The following is a 15331-nucleotide window of genomic DNA, read 5'->3' as shown; positions in this document are numbered from 1 at the left end:
GTTGTCAGCTTGTCCTGTTACTGATGGCATTAACTTAGATCCCGTGTTAAAGTGGTGTCCTCCAGATTTTTTCACAGCTAAGTTACCATTTTCCCCTTTGAAATTAGTCAGATAATCTGTGGAAATCCTTTGAGACCATGTAACTATTCTTTTCCTCTTCAGACTTTCTCCCCTTAGTTTTGGCATCCACTAATGATCCTGCCTAAATCAGTTATTACTACAGTAGTTGCCAAACGATTTTTTAAATTCTTACTCCTGCATTTATTGGTTGACATTCTACTGTAAGGAAGAGCTTTTCCTTCTTTCTTATTATCAGTGTGAACTCATGGATCCTGATTTTACTCAGTGAGTCTTTAATCAGTTTACTGTGTGTTCATTTTGATGCTCAAATCATCCCAGGTTTGGCCAGTGGGAGCCCCATCAAGCTGTCTCTCCTGTGTCCTTTTGACACATCTTCATCATTTTTTGTTTTGTTTTGTTTTGTTTTAGCCCTTCCTGCTTTCTGGCATAACAGGATGTTCCAGGCTCATCTTGTGCAAACTCTGGAATCAGCCATTTCTCCAGGTTCCTTTTAATGGGGGTTGGTATTTAGAAACCAAGATCTGGACAGGTTGATTCTTAAGTACTCGGTCTGCTGTTTAGCTTGTCATGTGTGTTCACCACATTTATTTTTAGCCTTTTATAATGGGTGGGGAGAGCCCCAAAGAACATAGTATATGAATTCTATTGCCTTTAGTGGCTCACTGTTGGAAAGGCCTTTTTTCTCCATCTTCAGTGTTCCTAGAGAAGGAGATTTACAGGCCCTGCTCATAAAGAAAGCAGGTAACTGTGTTTTGTATGTGTCTGTAAAGTTGAGTGTCGATAGGAATCTATATCCCTGGTGTATAGTTTCTCACCTTTCTTGGAATCATATCAAGGTGACATGTACTTTTGTATATTATACGTATTTATATTTTTCACTAACAATTTCTCTTATACCTTTTGTTAGATTTGGCATTATTTTTCAGATCAGACTTGATTTTAGGTTGATTTTGAAATTTAAAAATCTTCAGTGTCTCTATTAGTGTGAAAGCAAAGTATGATCCTTTAGTAAGTTAAATTGGAAAAACTGTCTCAGAGCTTGCCAGTTTAAGAATTTAGTTGGACCAAAAATATTAGATGTATGCCTCCACATAAACACACATATAAACTTAGGCAGATTTGGTAAAGGAAAACAGACGCGGGAGGCAAAGCTAGTGAGGGGGAAGAGATAGGAAGCGGCAGGATAGGTGCTGAGAAGCAGTAAGTCCCTCAGACAGTTGGAGTCCCTAACAGACAGAGCACGTGCATTAGAGGGGGAGACAAAAATAAAAGGAAAGTTGGCACCGGGTGTTAGAAATCTTGAGTCCCTTGCTAAAATTTCTGGTTATTTTGTATCAATTCATAATGAAACCGTTGTGGATAGCACAATGTCCTTTGGTGGTGCTGAGGAAAGGGCGCAGCATTGCCCAGCCCTAGAGTGGGGTCTGTTCCTCTCAAGGAACAAGTATGTATTTGAATCATGAATTCTTGTTTCCAAGGGAATGTCTTGCAATTATGTGTGGCAGTTCAGAGAGGCATTAGTGTTTCATTTTCTTAAATCCAGCCATTTTAGTATTTACTTCTTGTATCCAACTATACTCTGAACCTTATTTTAGGAGAATGTAGCTAATAAAAATGAGGGTGTTTATGTACTTTTCTATCTAGGTAATGAAGCATTTGCGTGTATACTTTGGAGGAAGTGAAGCAAATGAACTGGTATTTATCGAGGGCCATATAAACCACGCAGTATTTAGACAGCTTTATTCACGTATCCCAGTCAGTCCTCACAAACAGCTCTTACCAAAAAGTAGTAGTTGTCTTTTTATAAGCGAGGAAATGGGGGTTTTGAGGGGTCTAATCCAAGTCACATCGCTACTAATTATCAAAGGGGAGGTGCATACACCGGTCTCTACTTGTGTGAGAATTGCCAATCACTTGTAGCATTTTTTCGAAGCTCTCAAAAGCCTACAGAGAAGGGATTGCTGTGCTCTTTGTATGCTGAAGCTTAAGGCCAGGAGACGGTGTGGATGGAGAGCAGTTACAAGTGATATTTGCTAGCATGCAAAAATAAGAACAGAAAATGGGCCAAGAGGAGGATTCCTTATAGCCAGGCAGAAATGTCCGTTGGAATATGTAGGGAAGAACCACAGCGTCATAGGACTTGAGTGCATGTGAGCCTTAGGGAAACTTAGTAGCAATGATTTTATCAGAAGTGAGTCATCTGACAGCTCTAATCAGAATCACCCCCTTTATTATAGCTTAGGTCATCCATGTGCTTTCTCTGATGTGCCAGTTTCCAGAAGAGATTGAATCCAGACAAGTGAAACATAACTGAAGATTCTGGCCTGAACATTATAATTGACCTGACAAAAAAGCGAGCTTCAGATTTTACAGCTTGGTAGTGGTGGTGATGTTAGAAGTGCTTAACAGTCTGTGTTTTCCTTCTACAGCATTATTTTCCAAACTCGCACCGACTCCTAGAGGGGGAGGAAGTAGAAAGTAGGCCTCCAGGGAGCTGAAGTGATCAGGGAGTAATTTTTTTTTTTAAATCTCCTGTTTTATCTTTAGGCATTCTTTTGTTCATTTCCATGTCTATTTATTTTAATGGAAATAAATTATTTTATTGGTTAAATATTTCCTTACCCCCCTCCTGAGTAGCCCAGTAGTAGAGTTGACAGTCTGGGCAGATGTGCTTGTCCCACTGCCCGGAGCAGGGACCCAGTGTGACGAGCACCGTCTCCCAGGGCGTGGCTGCCCCACGAGCTGCTGCAGAGGCTTTACAGGTGACAGGAGGGGCTGGCTGCCTCGCTCCTTGTCCTCTGCCCTCAGCTGGGGATTCCCTGTTTTTCCCACTCTCATGGTTTCTTTCTTTCACTTGATTGGCATGACCTTATTTTGAGGGCTTTGTCTTTTGATGTATCCAACAGGTTTTTGGTTTTTTTTTTTTTAAATTTTCTTTCTTTTTTTTTTCTTTTTTTTAAATGGAGGTACTGGGGATTGAACCCAAGACCCATGTATACTAGACATGCACTCTACCACTGAGCTATACCCTCCCTCCCCAGTTTTATTTTTGGAGTTTCTTTTTCTGTCTTAACCAGGGAAATGTAACCGAATATCTTACGTCTGTCTGAGTCTTGCAGGTGCCTATTTTTCCCTCCTGGTGCTGCTTACTGTTTCATTTAAGGCACGGTTGCTGCGCACATGATGTGACAAGTGGCCGGCTCAGCCTGGGTGTTTTGTCACCAGTCTCTTCTGGTGCTGAGTCAGCGTGAAGGCCCAGCTCTGTGTGTGCGGGGTTGAGGGGTGGGGTGGGGGAACAAATTGTTGTTTCTGTTTCTTGGTTGGAAGGAAGCAAGCTCAGGCCGGCACGTACAAAAACTAATTTCAGGTCGCAAGTGAGTGCCAGTTTTATGATTGTTATGTGTGTGTCGTATTTTCTAGTCCCTCCCAGTTGATTTCTAGTTTTTGTTACAATCTTGACAAGAGTTTTGTGCTTTTTGGTAATTTAACAGCAGCGAGGGTTTCCTTTGTATTTTTATACCTAAAATCTTATGTGAAAAGGATTATTGCTGATTTACTGACACTAAAGACTTGGTTCATGTTAAGCCCTCGAGTCCTTTGTTTGGGGCATCAGATGTATCCAACCTGCTTTCTCCTGAAGCCCTGTTGTACGCCTTCAACTGGTCTAATCTTGCTTGATCCCGTGTTTCCCCCCTGATCCTCTGAAGAACTGTCTTTTTGTACCAAAGCAGTTACATTCCTATCTTCTGAATGACATCCACTACAAAGTAGCTTTTTACATAGGTCTTGCAGATTCCAAAATCTTTTTGTTTTTTTTTAACATATCTTTGTATCTTCATAACTATTCTATGAAGAAGGCAGCTTGGGAGTTGTTATTACCTATTTTATGAATGAAAAAAGAAAATACCAGCAGACATGACTTGCAGCCTAGTGGCAAAGCCCCAGGACTTGACTGGGTCTCTGGGGTTTCAATCTGCTGAACCGTGCTGCTTCAGTACCCTCGTTTCTACAAACATTTTCTGAAAGTCTTCCAGTTTCCCCAAAAGAGGGAGAAATTTATTCTGTAGGTCGAGTTGTCTACAGAGAAGAAGATAGCTCTAAAATATTTCAGAATTTTTTTTTAAGTTTTAAATTCAAGGAAGAAACAATGAGTTTTCTGAATTTCCAAATAGGATTGGTTCCTATATTAGGCAGATTATAAAGATGTTTATTTTCTAAGAACAAAGCAGACTGAATCACAGAAGATAGTGAGTGGCTAAGTTTTCATTTTTCTCTTTATTTCTAGATTTCTAGGAATAGTATTTTACCCCTCTTTGTTGAAATACTACGAGAAGGTCCTGGGTGGAAGTGTCATACTTTGTGGTTCCTAGTAGGAATTTCTGTGTCTGTGAGGTTTCTCAAAAGTGGTATTAGAGCTACTCTCGCTATGTAATAGAGTTTTTGAAAATCTAATAGAAATGATACATTTCCATGAGGTAAAGCCATGAATCTTAAAATGTCAATCAAGCTTCCTTATTTTTGGCAGGAATTTAAGGAAGCTGATTAGAAGCCCTGGTTGGCAGCACACGGACATGGCCAATTCATTATTTTTGAGAATTGTTACTTGTTTGTAGACTCCTTGTTGATGAGGAGAGGATAATCAAGTGACTGGTCTTGAAGGCTCCTTAGAGTTGGAGTCTGAGACCTGTGCTGCAGTGATGGTGGATGTCCACCAGGTGGCACCAAGGATCTGCTTAACTGTTGACTCCCCAGTTAGTGCCTGGATCACTTGAAGCCCATGTAAACTTCCCTCCTGGTAAAGTATGGCTCAGCCACAGATGTGCCCTCAGTTCTGGTCCCTGACTGCCCTTGCACCTACCCCCTTAGGGCTGCTGATGGCTCTGTCTTGGCATCTCACACATTCTGCCTGCGGCGAAAGCTGTGGGTGTTGACTCCTCCCCTAGATAGGAAGCTCCTTGAGAGGAGGCACCCACTGCTTTTACTTCAGAGCCTGTTCCTTTCTGTATTTCCAGCAGTGCTGGGCACAGGACCTCTGAGCTGCGTTGTTAGCATCTGTTTTGTGAGGAAGACCTCCAAAGAGCTCACCTTCAGTTTGGTTTTGGGTTTTTTTTTTTTGTCTTGAAGAGCATGTTTATTCTCCCAGCTGCATAAATGACTTGGAGGTGGTGGGGATGTTATGTCTGTAGGTTGTGCAGTTTCATAAACCCTGCTCTAAGCCACACCCTGACCAACCACTTTCACTAACTTCTGAAGACAGTTAGTTATAGAAATCGTTCCTGTGGGTGGGTCTTCCGCGCAGCCCTGCGGTTGGTCTTGGAGGGGCACCTCCATGCATGTTAGACAGCAGAAGGCCTCGCTGTTGCTAGGCTGTGTGCCGTGTAGGTCGGAGCTTGGGAAGAGCAGGAAAGAATCCTTCATAGCTCTCATCTGTCTGCCTTATCTGGGCTCCTGGCGGGGCCTCCCGCCCCCAGTGGGTTTGGTCTGGAGGGGAGGAGGCCTGACCAAGGAAGGGCCTGGGAGAAGCAGCAGCACCATGAGCGTATTGTAGTCGGATTGTGTCATTTTACTGGAGACTATTAAGGAAATGGATGTTCGTTTTTTCTTTTACAGAAAACAGATAATGGCTTTTAAGCCAATTGGAAGGAAATTTGAAAAGGTTTCATAACAGTGTTATTTCATTATTACAGCCAACCTACACAGGCAACCAAGTTGTTTTCAGGCCTGACCCTGGCTCTGGATTCTTTGTTGTGTGGATACCTTTCCAAAGTGTTTGATTTGCCGACACATTCAGGAGCTCTGTGTTTGATAGCAGACCCAAGGGTGTGCAAAACTCTGAGCAAAGAGGATTTACATTTACCTAATTTAATTTAAAAAATGAGCCACAGTCCAGGCGATACTGGAGATAGTAATACCAACGTGGTGTATCTGGCTGCTGATCGAAAGGCTGTTTGTTTAGCTCCCTAGTGAATTTGATAAACTAAGGCCATATTTTTATTTCTAGAGCTTGGAGCTCTTAAGCTGGCAGTTTTGACCTTTGAATGTTTAGAGCACTGAAAGTTCTGATTATGAGACAAAGAGAAGATGACAGCTTTCTGGTCCATTAAAAACTGGGGTCCCTCTTGTGGCATTACTTTGTCCTACAAACAGTAGAGAGTGGGACCTGGCTCTTTGGGGTGGCATTACCTTAAAGGATGTGGTCAGAATCTACCTGTTAAATGCTTATTTTCTCTGTGAACCTGGGTTTTGGTTTATTATTACCTTTGGCAGTTGAATTTAAATTCTTTGGGACAGAGTAACATAGCTAAGAAGTACACTTTCAGAAGTGCATCTACAAGTCTTTTCAGGAGAAATTTGGGAACTACTAGTGCAAATTAGCATCACTGATGTGGCTGCTTTGTTTTCAGGTGATCGGTGAGGACAACGTGGCAGTCCCCTCCCACCTTTATAAGGTGATCCTGGCGCGCAGAAGCCGGGAGTCTACTGAACCCCTGGCACTAGGGGCCTTTGTGGTGCCCAATGAAGCCATTGGCTTCCAGCCCCAACTAAGTGAATTCCAGGTGAGCCTTCAGGACCTGGAGAAGTGGTCAGGGCTGGTGTTCTTCCCACATTTGGATAGAACTAGTGACATCAGGAACATCTGCTCCGTGGACACCTGTAAGCTCCTGGATTTCCGGGAGTTCACTCTGTACCTGAGCACAAGAAAGATTGAGGGAGCCCGATCGGTGCTCAGGCTGGAAAAGGTCATGGAGAATTTGAGGAATTCGGGGATTGACCCCGATGATTACTTCATGAGTCGCTACGAGAAGAAACTGGAAGAACTCAAAGCTCAGGAGCAGTCAGGAGTCCTGGAGAGAAAGCCGTCTTAGTCACATCTCAGAAGCGTGACATCTGTCAGGCCGTGGTCGTGGCCGCTTCAGACTGCTGTACCTTAGTGGCTTTGCTTTACAATGATGGAATTCTAAATTTAAGACTAAATTTTTGCCCCCAAAGGTAAACGAGGTGAAAGTTTTTGCTTAGTATTTTACTTGACATGAGAACTGATTATATAAGGAAACTGACACCTGCAGGTGGCAGCCTGGTCTTGTGTCTGGTTAAGAAGATGACACCGTGCATGTGTTGCTCTGGATGTGTAGTGTGTGAAGGTTAGTTATATTTTCTGCCTCCAAATCATGCAGTGTCTTTGATGTATCTGCTCAGCTCAGTATTGTAAGCTTTCTTTCCCTAGGACTTGGGTTGGTCTTAGAGATGGCTTCTAGATATCGTCTGTGCCTTGTCCTGACCATGTGTATTAAATCTCTGGGTCTTGTCCTCCTCCCGTGGACCTGCTGTCCCTCCTTTTCTGTCATACAGCAGCGCTCACCAGCTGCGTTTCCGGCTCACTTAGCGTGTTCTGTAGATGAAGCTAGTGCTGCGCATGTATTATGTCACAGCCGCCCTCTGAGGGAAATTCCACCATCCTCATTTTACCCAGGAGGAACTTGGGGCTTAGAGAGCTTAAGTATTTCTCCCAAGATTCATCTTCCCAAAGAAGTAACTCATAAGAAATGAGGCACACAGCAGAGAGTGCATTAAAATCTTCCCCGACCCAGAGGCTTTTTGACTCAGAAAGACATCCTTCTGTGGGTGTCTGTGATCCTGGGCCTGCTTGGTAAGAGGTGTCTGATTTCTTGTCTGCCGTCGAGCCAAAGGGACTTTAATGTCCTCTGACTTGAACCCTCCTTCGTTCTTTGGGAAGAAACAATCAAGGTATTTGAAAGGTGGAGGCAGTGGTCTGTGGGGTTTATCAGAGTCCCTTCTTGCCTGAGAAACGCAGTTCTTCTAGTGACCAGATGGCGGTGAATTGATGTGTTCTTTGCTTACCAGAGGAGCTTTTTGTACCAGAGATGAAGGCACCTAAGCCGGATCCATGCCTGCAGGTCCACTGGCTTGTGGCTCTGCTGCCTTTGTGCCTGCATGTCCCCTTGGACAGCGCGGGGCAGGCGGTTGGGCCCAGACAGGTATCTCTGCGGCAGGCGGCGGCTGCTTTCTGAGCCAGGTCTCTAGATTTGGGTTTACACGGAATCCTTTTGTGGGCTGCCATAAGTATAGGCAGTAAAATACCTTCAGTGAGGACGTAGCAACCTGTCTGAATGTGTCGGGTCACAGTTGTCTTGCCAGGTGGTATCACTGGAACCATTTTTGTTGATGTTTTTGTGTTTCTCTCTAACAGAAATGCCAAGACTTTAAGATAAAGGTAAGATGATGATGACTGACTTCGCTCTGCTTTATTTGGGTAAACAAGAAAGAAGTTGGGGGTCAGAACACTGTAGCCTGATTAATACGATTCTGTTTTATCAAACTGTTCTGCATTCGCTTTTTCTTCTCAGGGAGAAAGAGCCCAAATGTCACTGTGACCAAAAAATCTCTTACTTTCTCTCCTTGTTGGAGAGGTGATGGTGGGGTCTGGGTGTTTTTCCGGGAGCCTGAGGGGTGGCTCTTGGGGAGAAGTCCTGGGTGACCACCCCCCTCTAGAGGGGTGCCCCCATCCGCTGTCCCCCAGCCTGTCACTCCGCGCTCTCTCTCCTGACCTCAATTCCCAGCTGCCTTGGGGCTGTTCCTTGCTGTTCTCAGTCCTGCCTCTCCACCTGGGTGGTAGAGAATCTTGATTTTTAGATCAATAAATTAAAGTGTCTTACATGTTTTTAGTTCCCATGAAAAATGCTACTTGGTCATTGTGAAAAATAGAGATAACTACTTACAATTAAAAAATGCAGCTCGCAGTCCTCGTTTTCGTTGGTGTGCAGCTGCGATGCTTGAACCGTCACCTCAGTGCTTCCAGCGAGTCCTTCCAGAACAAACTTTAAGATGTAAATACTGGGTGCAGCTCAGAATTTTCCTCTGGATCGGATCACTGCAGCCTCTCCTCCAGGGATGTTGAATGTTTCGACTCAGACGCACAGGTCCCTGGGCCTCTCCCCTGCATCAGGTGTGTCCGTCTGATCAAAGAAGCACCTTGTGACCGAACCTGAGCAAATCACCATCCATTCGGTCCCTCTCTGGGTCCTGCCACATCATCGCGCTGCACCAGGGCCTCTGCCTTCACTGTCTTTACACTCACGGGATCCCTGGTCTGACTGGGCTGAGGGAAGGCTGCTGAGGAAGGGGGGCCAGCCCGCTTCTGCTGGGAGCCCCCTCTGGGGTGAGGGGCTCACTCCCTGATCTCTCTCCACCCGCAGTGACATCTTTATTTCATCTTTATTTTGCGACTTTAGGCTTTTGGTTTCTGGATTGAGACTGTTTCACCGATATTGTATTCGGCAAGGTGGACGTACACAGGCAACAAACGTAGGATGGGTGAGCGAGCCCCTTAAATACCTGCTAGTGTTTCTGCCCTCGTGCCTCGATCTTCAAACAACCGAAAACCCCCATCCCTCCTCCCTCCTTCAGGACTTGGAATAGAGCCCAGCAGGAGAGACAGAGTCTGATCTCGAGGGAGTGGCCCCCAGCAGAGCTGGGCTCGGCCTGCAGCCCTCCTCTTGGAATGACCCCCAGTATTGGCATGTCACCTGTATTCCCTGGCTTCACCCTCGTGAGTCCATAAAAGTCATTAGCGTCAACATGACGAATCTCAGGATTTTGATTGAGTAGTTCTGATGTGAAGCTGGAATCTATATTTTCTAAACAAGCAACACTGGCAATTCTGGTGATCAGCCAGGATTTGGAACCAGACTGTGCCCTACTCTGCCTCCACCCTCCCCCAACGATCATGTCTCCTTCCCCGAGACAGGAGCCCTCTGACAGTTAGGTGGTCTTGGAGCTTGAGCTTGTGAGTATCAAGGGAGAACTTTCTTCCATCCCTTTGGGCCCCCAGGTGGCCAGTTTTTTTTGTAGCAGAGCTTTGTAACAGTAACTGAAACCTTCCCTGTACCTCCTGCCTCTCAGTGACCCGTGCTGATGGCCATTCTGGGCTGCACAGAATGGGCTGGCACCTGCTTCCACCTGAGAATCTCTTAGAGAAAAGCCCCTGAGGACGTTGGGGCTTCTCATTGCCTGCTCAGACTTTCATGGGTTTCAGACCCTTCACCATGACTTTACAGGCCCTCTTAGTGTAGTGGCCACGTCTGGGCAAAGCCTTCAGGATGAGGTGTTAGCAGTGCCGAACGGAGTCGGGGGATTGACACCCCACTTTACTCACTGTACCTTTGGTTCACGTGCAGCTCGCTCCAACTAGTGGCTTCAGGTCTTTTCCACATGATCTTCTGTCAAATCACTTTCCCATCATGTGCTTACACAGTCAATTTCTGGAACACAAATGTGACACTACATGTATGCCCAACTGTTAAGATTCCATTTTATTAACAGTTTCTACCCATCTTCAAGAGAGTTCACATTCTTTTTGATCCTGACTTGGCCATCTGACATGTTCACTATGCCTCCCAGCTTTGAGATTGCAGATTGGATAAACAAGCCTTCAACGTGTCCGTTAAAAACATTGAAGGAGACAGAGCCAAGGAAGGTCCCTTTGGTAAGAAAATTCGTTTTACGTGGCAACCTGTTTCACATACTCACCCAACAAGTTTCATGTGATAAAAATGTGCTCTGATATTTTCAGAACTTAAGTTCACTTCTGTGTCTTTAAAAAGCAAACACTCAATTGGTTGCATAATGCAGAAATAGGTCTCCATGACAGTTTGCCCATGAGTCACTCTGGGACAGGGAGATTGCCCGCTGCACCTCTGGGTGCACCCAGTGTGGCTGGGCCAGCACTTTGGGCACCTGCAGTGTGTGGGGAGCACACTTGGCTCCCCAGCCCATCTTCCCACTTACCAGTTGGGCAGCCTTGGGCAACTGACTTCATCCTTCTGAATCAGGTTTTTCATCTGGGAACAGGTTGAGGATTTTTTTTTTTTAATTGAAGTGTAGTCAGTTACAGTGTGTCAATTTCTGGTGTACAGCACAGTGTCCCAGTCATGTATATACATACATATATTTGTTTTCATATTTTTTTCATTAAAGGTTATTATTATAAGATATTGAATATAGTTCCCTATGCTATATGGTAGAAACTTTTTTTAAAATCTTTTTTTATATATACTGGCTAACATTTGTAAATCTCAAACTCCCAAATTTATCCCTTCCTACCCCCTTTCCCAGATAACCATTAGATTGTTTACTATGTCTGCAAGTCTGTTTCTGTTTTATAGATGAGTTCACTAGTGTCCTTTTTTTCCTTTTTTTTTTTTTTTTTGGATTCCATATATGAGTGATATCATACGGTATTTTTCTTTCTTTCTCTTTCTGACCTCTCTTAGAATGACGATCTCTAGGTCCATCCATGTTGCTGCAAATGGCATTATTGTATTCTTCTTTATGGCTGAGTAGTATTCCATTGTATAAATATACCACTACTTCTTTATCCAGTCATCTGTCAGTGGACGTGTAGGTTGCTTCCATGTCTTGGCTATTGTATATAGTGCTGCTGTGAACATTGGGGTGCATGTATCTTTTTGAATTAGAGTTCCCTCTGGATATATGCCCAAGAGTGGGATTGCTGGATCATATGGTAAGTCTATTTTTAGTTTTTTGAGGAATCTCCATACTGTTTGCCATAATGGCTGCAGCAAACTGCATTCCCGGGACTGTGAGAAATACATTTCTGTTTACAAGGCACCCAGTCTGTTAGCAGGCCGAGCAGACTAAGACAGTGACTGATGAAAGTCATCCCATTCTGAGAAGGTGATGGACGGGCCTGACCTTGGAGTGGGCTACACTGGACCACATGGAAGCAGCTCTGTCTCCCCGTCCTGAGGTTGATGATGTGTTGCCAACAACTTCTGGCTACATCAGCACTTTGCTCATCGCAAAATGCATTCACATCAGCTCTTACTCAGTATGCCATTTCAGTAGCTGCTGTTCATCCTATTTCACAAATAAGGATGCTGAAACTCCAGTTGTAAAACTTAGGAAGGTTTTTGGGCTCCCAGTCTTATATTCGCCCTCCACCCCCAAGGCTTTTACAGTTATTTTACTTTGCTCTGTGGTTCGGTCATTCGTCATTTACTCACCTTAGCTGGACCAGGCCTGCTATCTTTAGAGGCAGGCAGATAACGGAGTTGACTCTTTTCTGGGGCCTCCAGAGAGTTGTGCAAATTACACGTGCCCAGAAAGTGTTTTGGAGTCACCAGCAGTCAGAAATGTTGAGCATACCCTGCTTGAGTCCCAGTGTTCTCATCGTCCCTGTGAGAGACCCAGGTAGGCTGGGGACTAGGGCCTGGCTGGTGGGTCAGTCCCCCTGCAGGGACCAGATTGACCAGCTGGTGGTGAGAATGGCTGGGGAAGACTTCTCAGAGGAGGCAGGAAGGCACTTGCATTGGTCTGTAGTAGTTGTGTGCTTGCAGGCAGGCTGCTGGGCGTGGCCCGGATCAGGGCCCTGTGTCTGGGCTGAGTCCTGGGTGCTGAGCACTGCTTCCCCGTCCAGTGGGCTGCAGTTCCCAGGGCGCGTTTCCCCCGTCACCCTGCATCAGGCTACACAGGGTCTGGCTTCTGGTCTGAGGCTGCCTATCCCGGCGGGTAGATGGGAGCAAGGAGGTGCCAGTCAGGGTGTGCTGAGCAAGGGCTTTTATGTGTGTGGCCCTGGGGGAAGCAGAGTTCAATGCGATCTCCAGCTGTGTGCAGGTGTGGAACCCTCCCCTCTCCCCTGCTCCCAGCCAGGACCTTGGAACTATTTCTGTCCTCTCTCTCCCATCCCCAGTTCCTCCAAGGCACAGGATGAGCAATCCTGCCTCTAGTGATGCTGGGGGTCCTTTCTGTCCAGGTGTCTTCTAGGCTGTGGGGGTGGGACAGTGGCAGGCAGTGGCCTTGAGTTTGCCAGGCCTCCCTAGCACCCCTGAGGCCTTGGCACCGCTGGGGCCCGACTGCCTCCTTAGGCCATGGGCAGGACAGTGTTTTAGTTCCCACCACCCATGATGGGCCCCTGACTTCTCCCCGCCTCCTGATTGAGTGTTTTGAGTCTGCTCTCCCTTTCTACCCTGCACTTCCTGGGGAGCCTTTAACCTCTCGCCTTCATTGTCATTCAGATTCAGGCTGAGACCTTAGCTCTTATCCGAGGTCAGTGGAGTCCAGGACAGTATGATGTTGGTGTCCTCTCGCCACATGAGGCTGAAGCTTGAACAGACTGGCGCTCCTGGGGGATGAGTGTGCCCCTCACTCTTCACTGTGGCCCTGGGACCCTGCCTCTGGCCTCCCAGGCTGAGGCTCAGACCCGCCTGTGCTCTGGTCGAGGTGAGAGCCTAGCTCTGCTCCTAAGCATTCTTGCACCGTCCCCTTCCGCCTAGTCCCTTATCTGTAACATGAGATTGGGCTGGTTTCCAGGGTCCCTCCCTGTTCCGTGTTCTCCTTGTCCAGGGCAGAGCACCCCTTCACCAGGGCAGCCTGCAGGGTGGTTTGCCGGGGAGGCATGCTGGGGCGGCCTGGAGGCTGCAGGGCGTAAGTGGGCTGAGGGGCCTCTGAGGAGGTGTGAATGAGGGAGGCAGAGCAGGCCGGTGTGGACAGCCCTGTCCCGGCCCTATCTCCCGTCCGCGACACCCTCTCCACACCCCAGCCCCGATAAGCGGGTGTGAGCCACGGCTGCCTTGTGACAGGCCCTTCGGCGGGGAGGGGGTGGCGGGGTCCACTCCACTTCTGAATCCAGACGTCAGCATCTTCCTCCCCCACCCCCATTTCCCTGCCAGACTGGACAGGCCCGACCTGCCCAGCATCCTCCCTGACGCTCAGCCCCTGGCTTGGACTCTCTCTGCCCGTGAGGCTCAGCCTCAGGGGTGTAGGGAGCAGACTGCCCTCAGTCCTTTCTGGAGAAGAGCTGAGGAGGACGGCCGCCCCACCGGGCTGCTCTTGCGGTGACTGTGGGGCTGGGGCCTGGCCCTCCCACTGCTTACCACTTGACCCACCTGAGCGCTGGTCCTCTGGTCTCCCCTCACCCCATCTCCTCCAGTCCCTGCAGCCGTCGGCTTTCAGTCATTCCCCCCTCAGCTCTGGCTTTGGGGCCACTGCTCCTTTGGGGCCCACGTCCTTTCCTCTGAGGCCCCAGCCCCTGCTCACCAGCAGCAGGCAAGGCCAGGAACCCCGCCCTAATTTCTGGGTTTGTGGGCTTGGAGGTAACAGGTAAAGAGTAGACCGGGAAGAAGAGAAACAGAGCTTGGAGCTCTCAGGAGAGGGCAGGGGAGACAAATACGCCAGCCCGAGGCTGAGGGGAACCTCCAGGGAGGAGAGTCTTTGCCCCCCAGGCCTCAGGTGCACTCAACTTGAAACTTCTTTCTGCTTCCTCAGAGGCTCTAACGTGTTCAGAGTTGAAGATTGTCCTGATTCTCAGGCTGCAACTGTTGTGCATCAGGCCGCCCACCTAGGCGTTTGGGTGTAAGGGTGTGAGTGTGCATCCTTGTGTGCGTTCCCGTCCGTGGCTTCCGTTCTCAGCCTCTGCACGGCTTGTGAGGCATCAGGGTGCACTGGCTAAGGGCACAGACTCTGGAGCCAGGCAGGTTGACCTGGGATCCCATCCCCTCTCTACCATCTTACGAGCTAAAAGGCGGGGGCCAGTTGCCTAACTGCTCTGTGCCTCAGTTTTCCCATCTGTAAAAGGACCACATGCCTTGTAGGACTCTTGGAAGTATCAAGTGAGTTACTACATGTAAGGCGTTGGAATGAAGCCTGCACAGAGTAAGGACCATGTAGTTGTTGGCCATTATTATTTATGTAAATTTTATTTTAATACAATTTCAGACTTAAAATTTGCAAGCAATTCCCATATATCCTTTATGCAGATTCACCAGTTATTTATATTTTGTAATCCTCTCTCAGCCTACATGTGTGTGTATAATATACTCAGTGTTCTATACTGTACCTACACTGTACGTCGCATACAGACGCATACACACGTATATTTCTCTGAGTCGCTTGAGAGTAACTTGAAGAGATCATGCCTTTTTACTCCTAAATACTTGAGAGTATATTGATAAGACAAGGGTGTTCTTTTACAAAACCAGTCCAGTTAACAAAATGAGAAAACTTAACATTTGGTATAATACTGTTATCCCCACCACAGTTCATATTCAAACTTCATCACTTATCCCCATCTTGTCTTTGTATTTATTTATTTCTCCTGTTCCAGAGTCGCCTATTGCATTTAGTCGTCATGTCCCTTCAGCCTCCTTTAATATGGAAGAATTCCTCAGCCTTGCTTTGCATTTCTTGAGCTTGACATTTTTGACGCGTTCAG

At 46.8% G+C, this 15331-nt stretch overlaps 1 protein-coding gene across 19 annotated transcripts in view; it reads left to right on the top strand.

Moving 5' to 3' along the window:
* EXOG (exo/endonuclease G) overlaps positions 1–15331 on the top strand; it is a 48021-nt gene that overhangs the window by 22514 nt on the left and 10176 nt on the right. For 3 of the 19 annotated variants that reach the window (XR_010384936.1, XR_010384953.1, XR_010384937.1), the window contains exons 6-8: positions 6486–7223; positions 8291–10585; positions 13137–13341. Coding sequence is in view for 1 of the 19 variants with exons in the window: in XM_010982026.3 (XP_010980328.3) it covers positions 6486–6947 (462 nt within the window). In the remaining 18 variants the exon portion in view is untranslated. Of the gene's footprint in view, positions 1–6485; positions 7390–8290; positions 10586–13136; positions 13342–15331 lie in introns of those variants that run through there. The other 16 variants (XR_010384948.1, XR_010384947.1, XR_010384949.1 and 13 more) reach the window with 13 other exon arrangements.

This window comes from Camelus dromedarius, chromosome 17 (assembly GCF_036321535.1).
Source record: "Camelus dromedarius isolate mCamDro1 chromosome 17, mCamDro1.pat, whole genome shotgun sequence".
Lineage (NCBI taxonomy): Eukaryota > Metazoa > Chordata > Mammalia > Artiodactyla > Camelidae > Camelus > Camelus dromedarius.
Note: the sequence above shows the minus strand (reverse complement) of the source record. Positions and strands in the feature narration are given on the sequence as shown.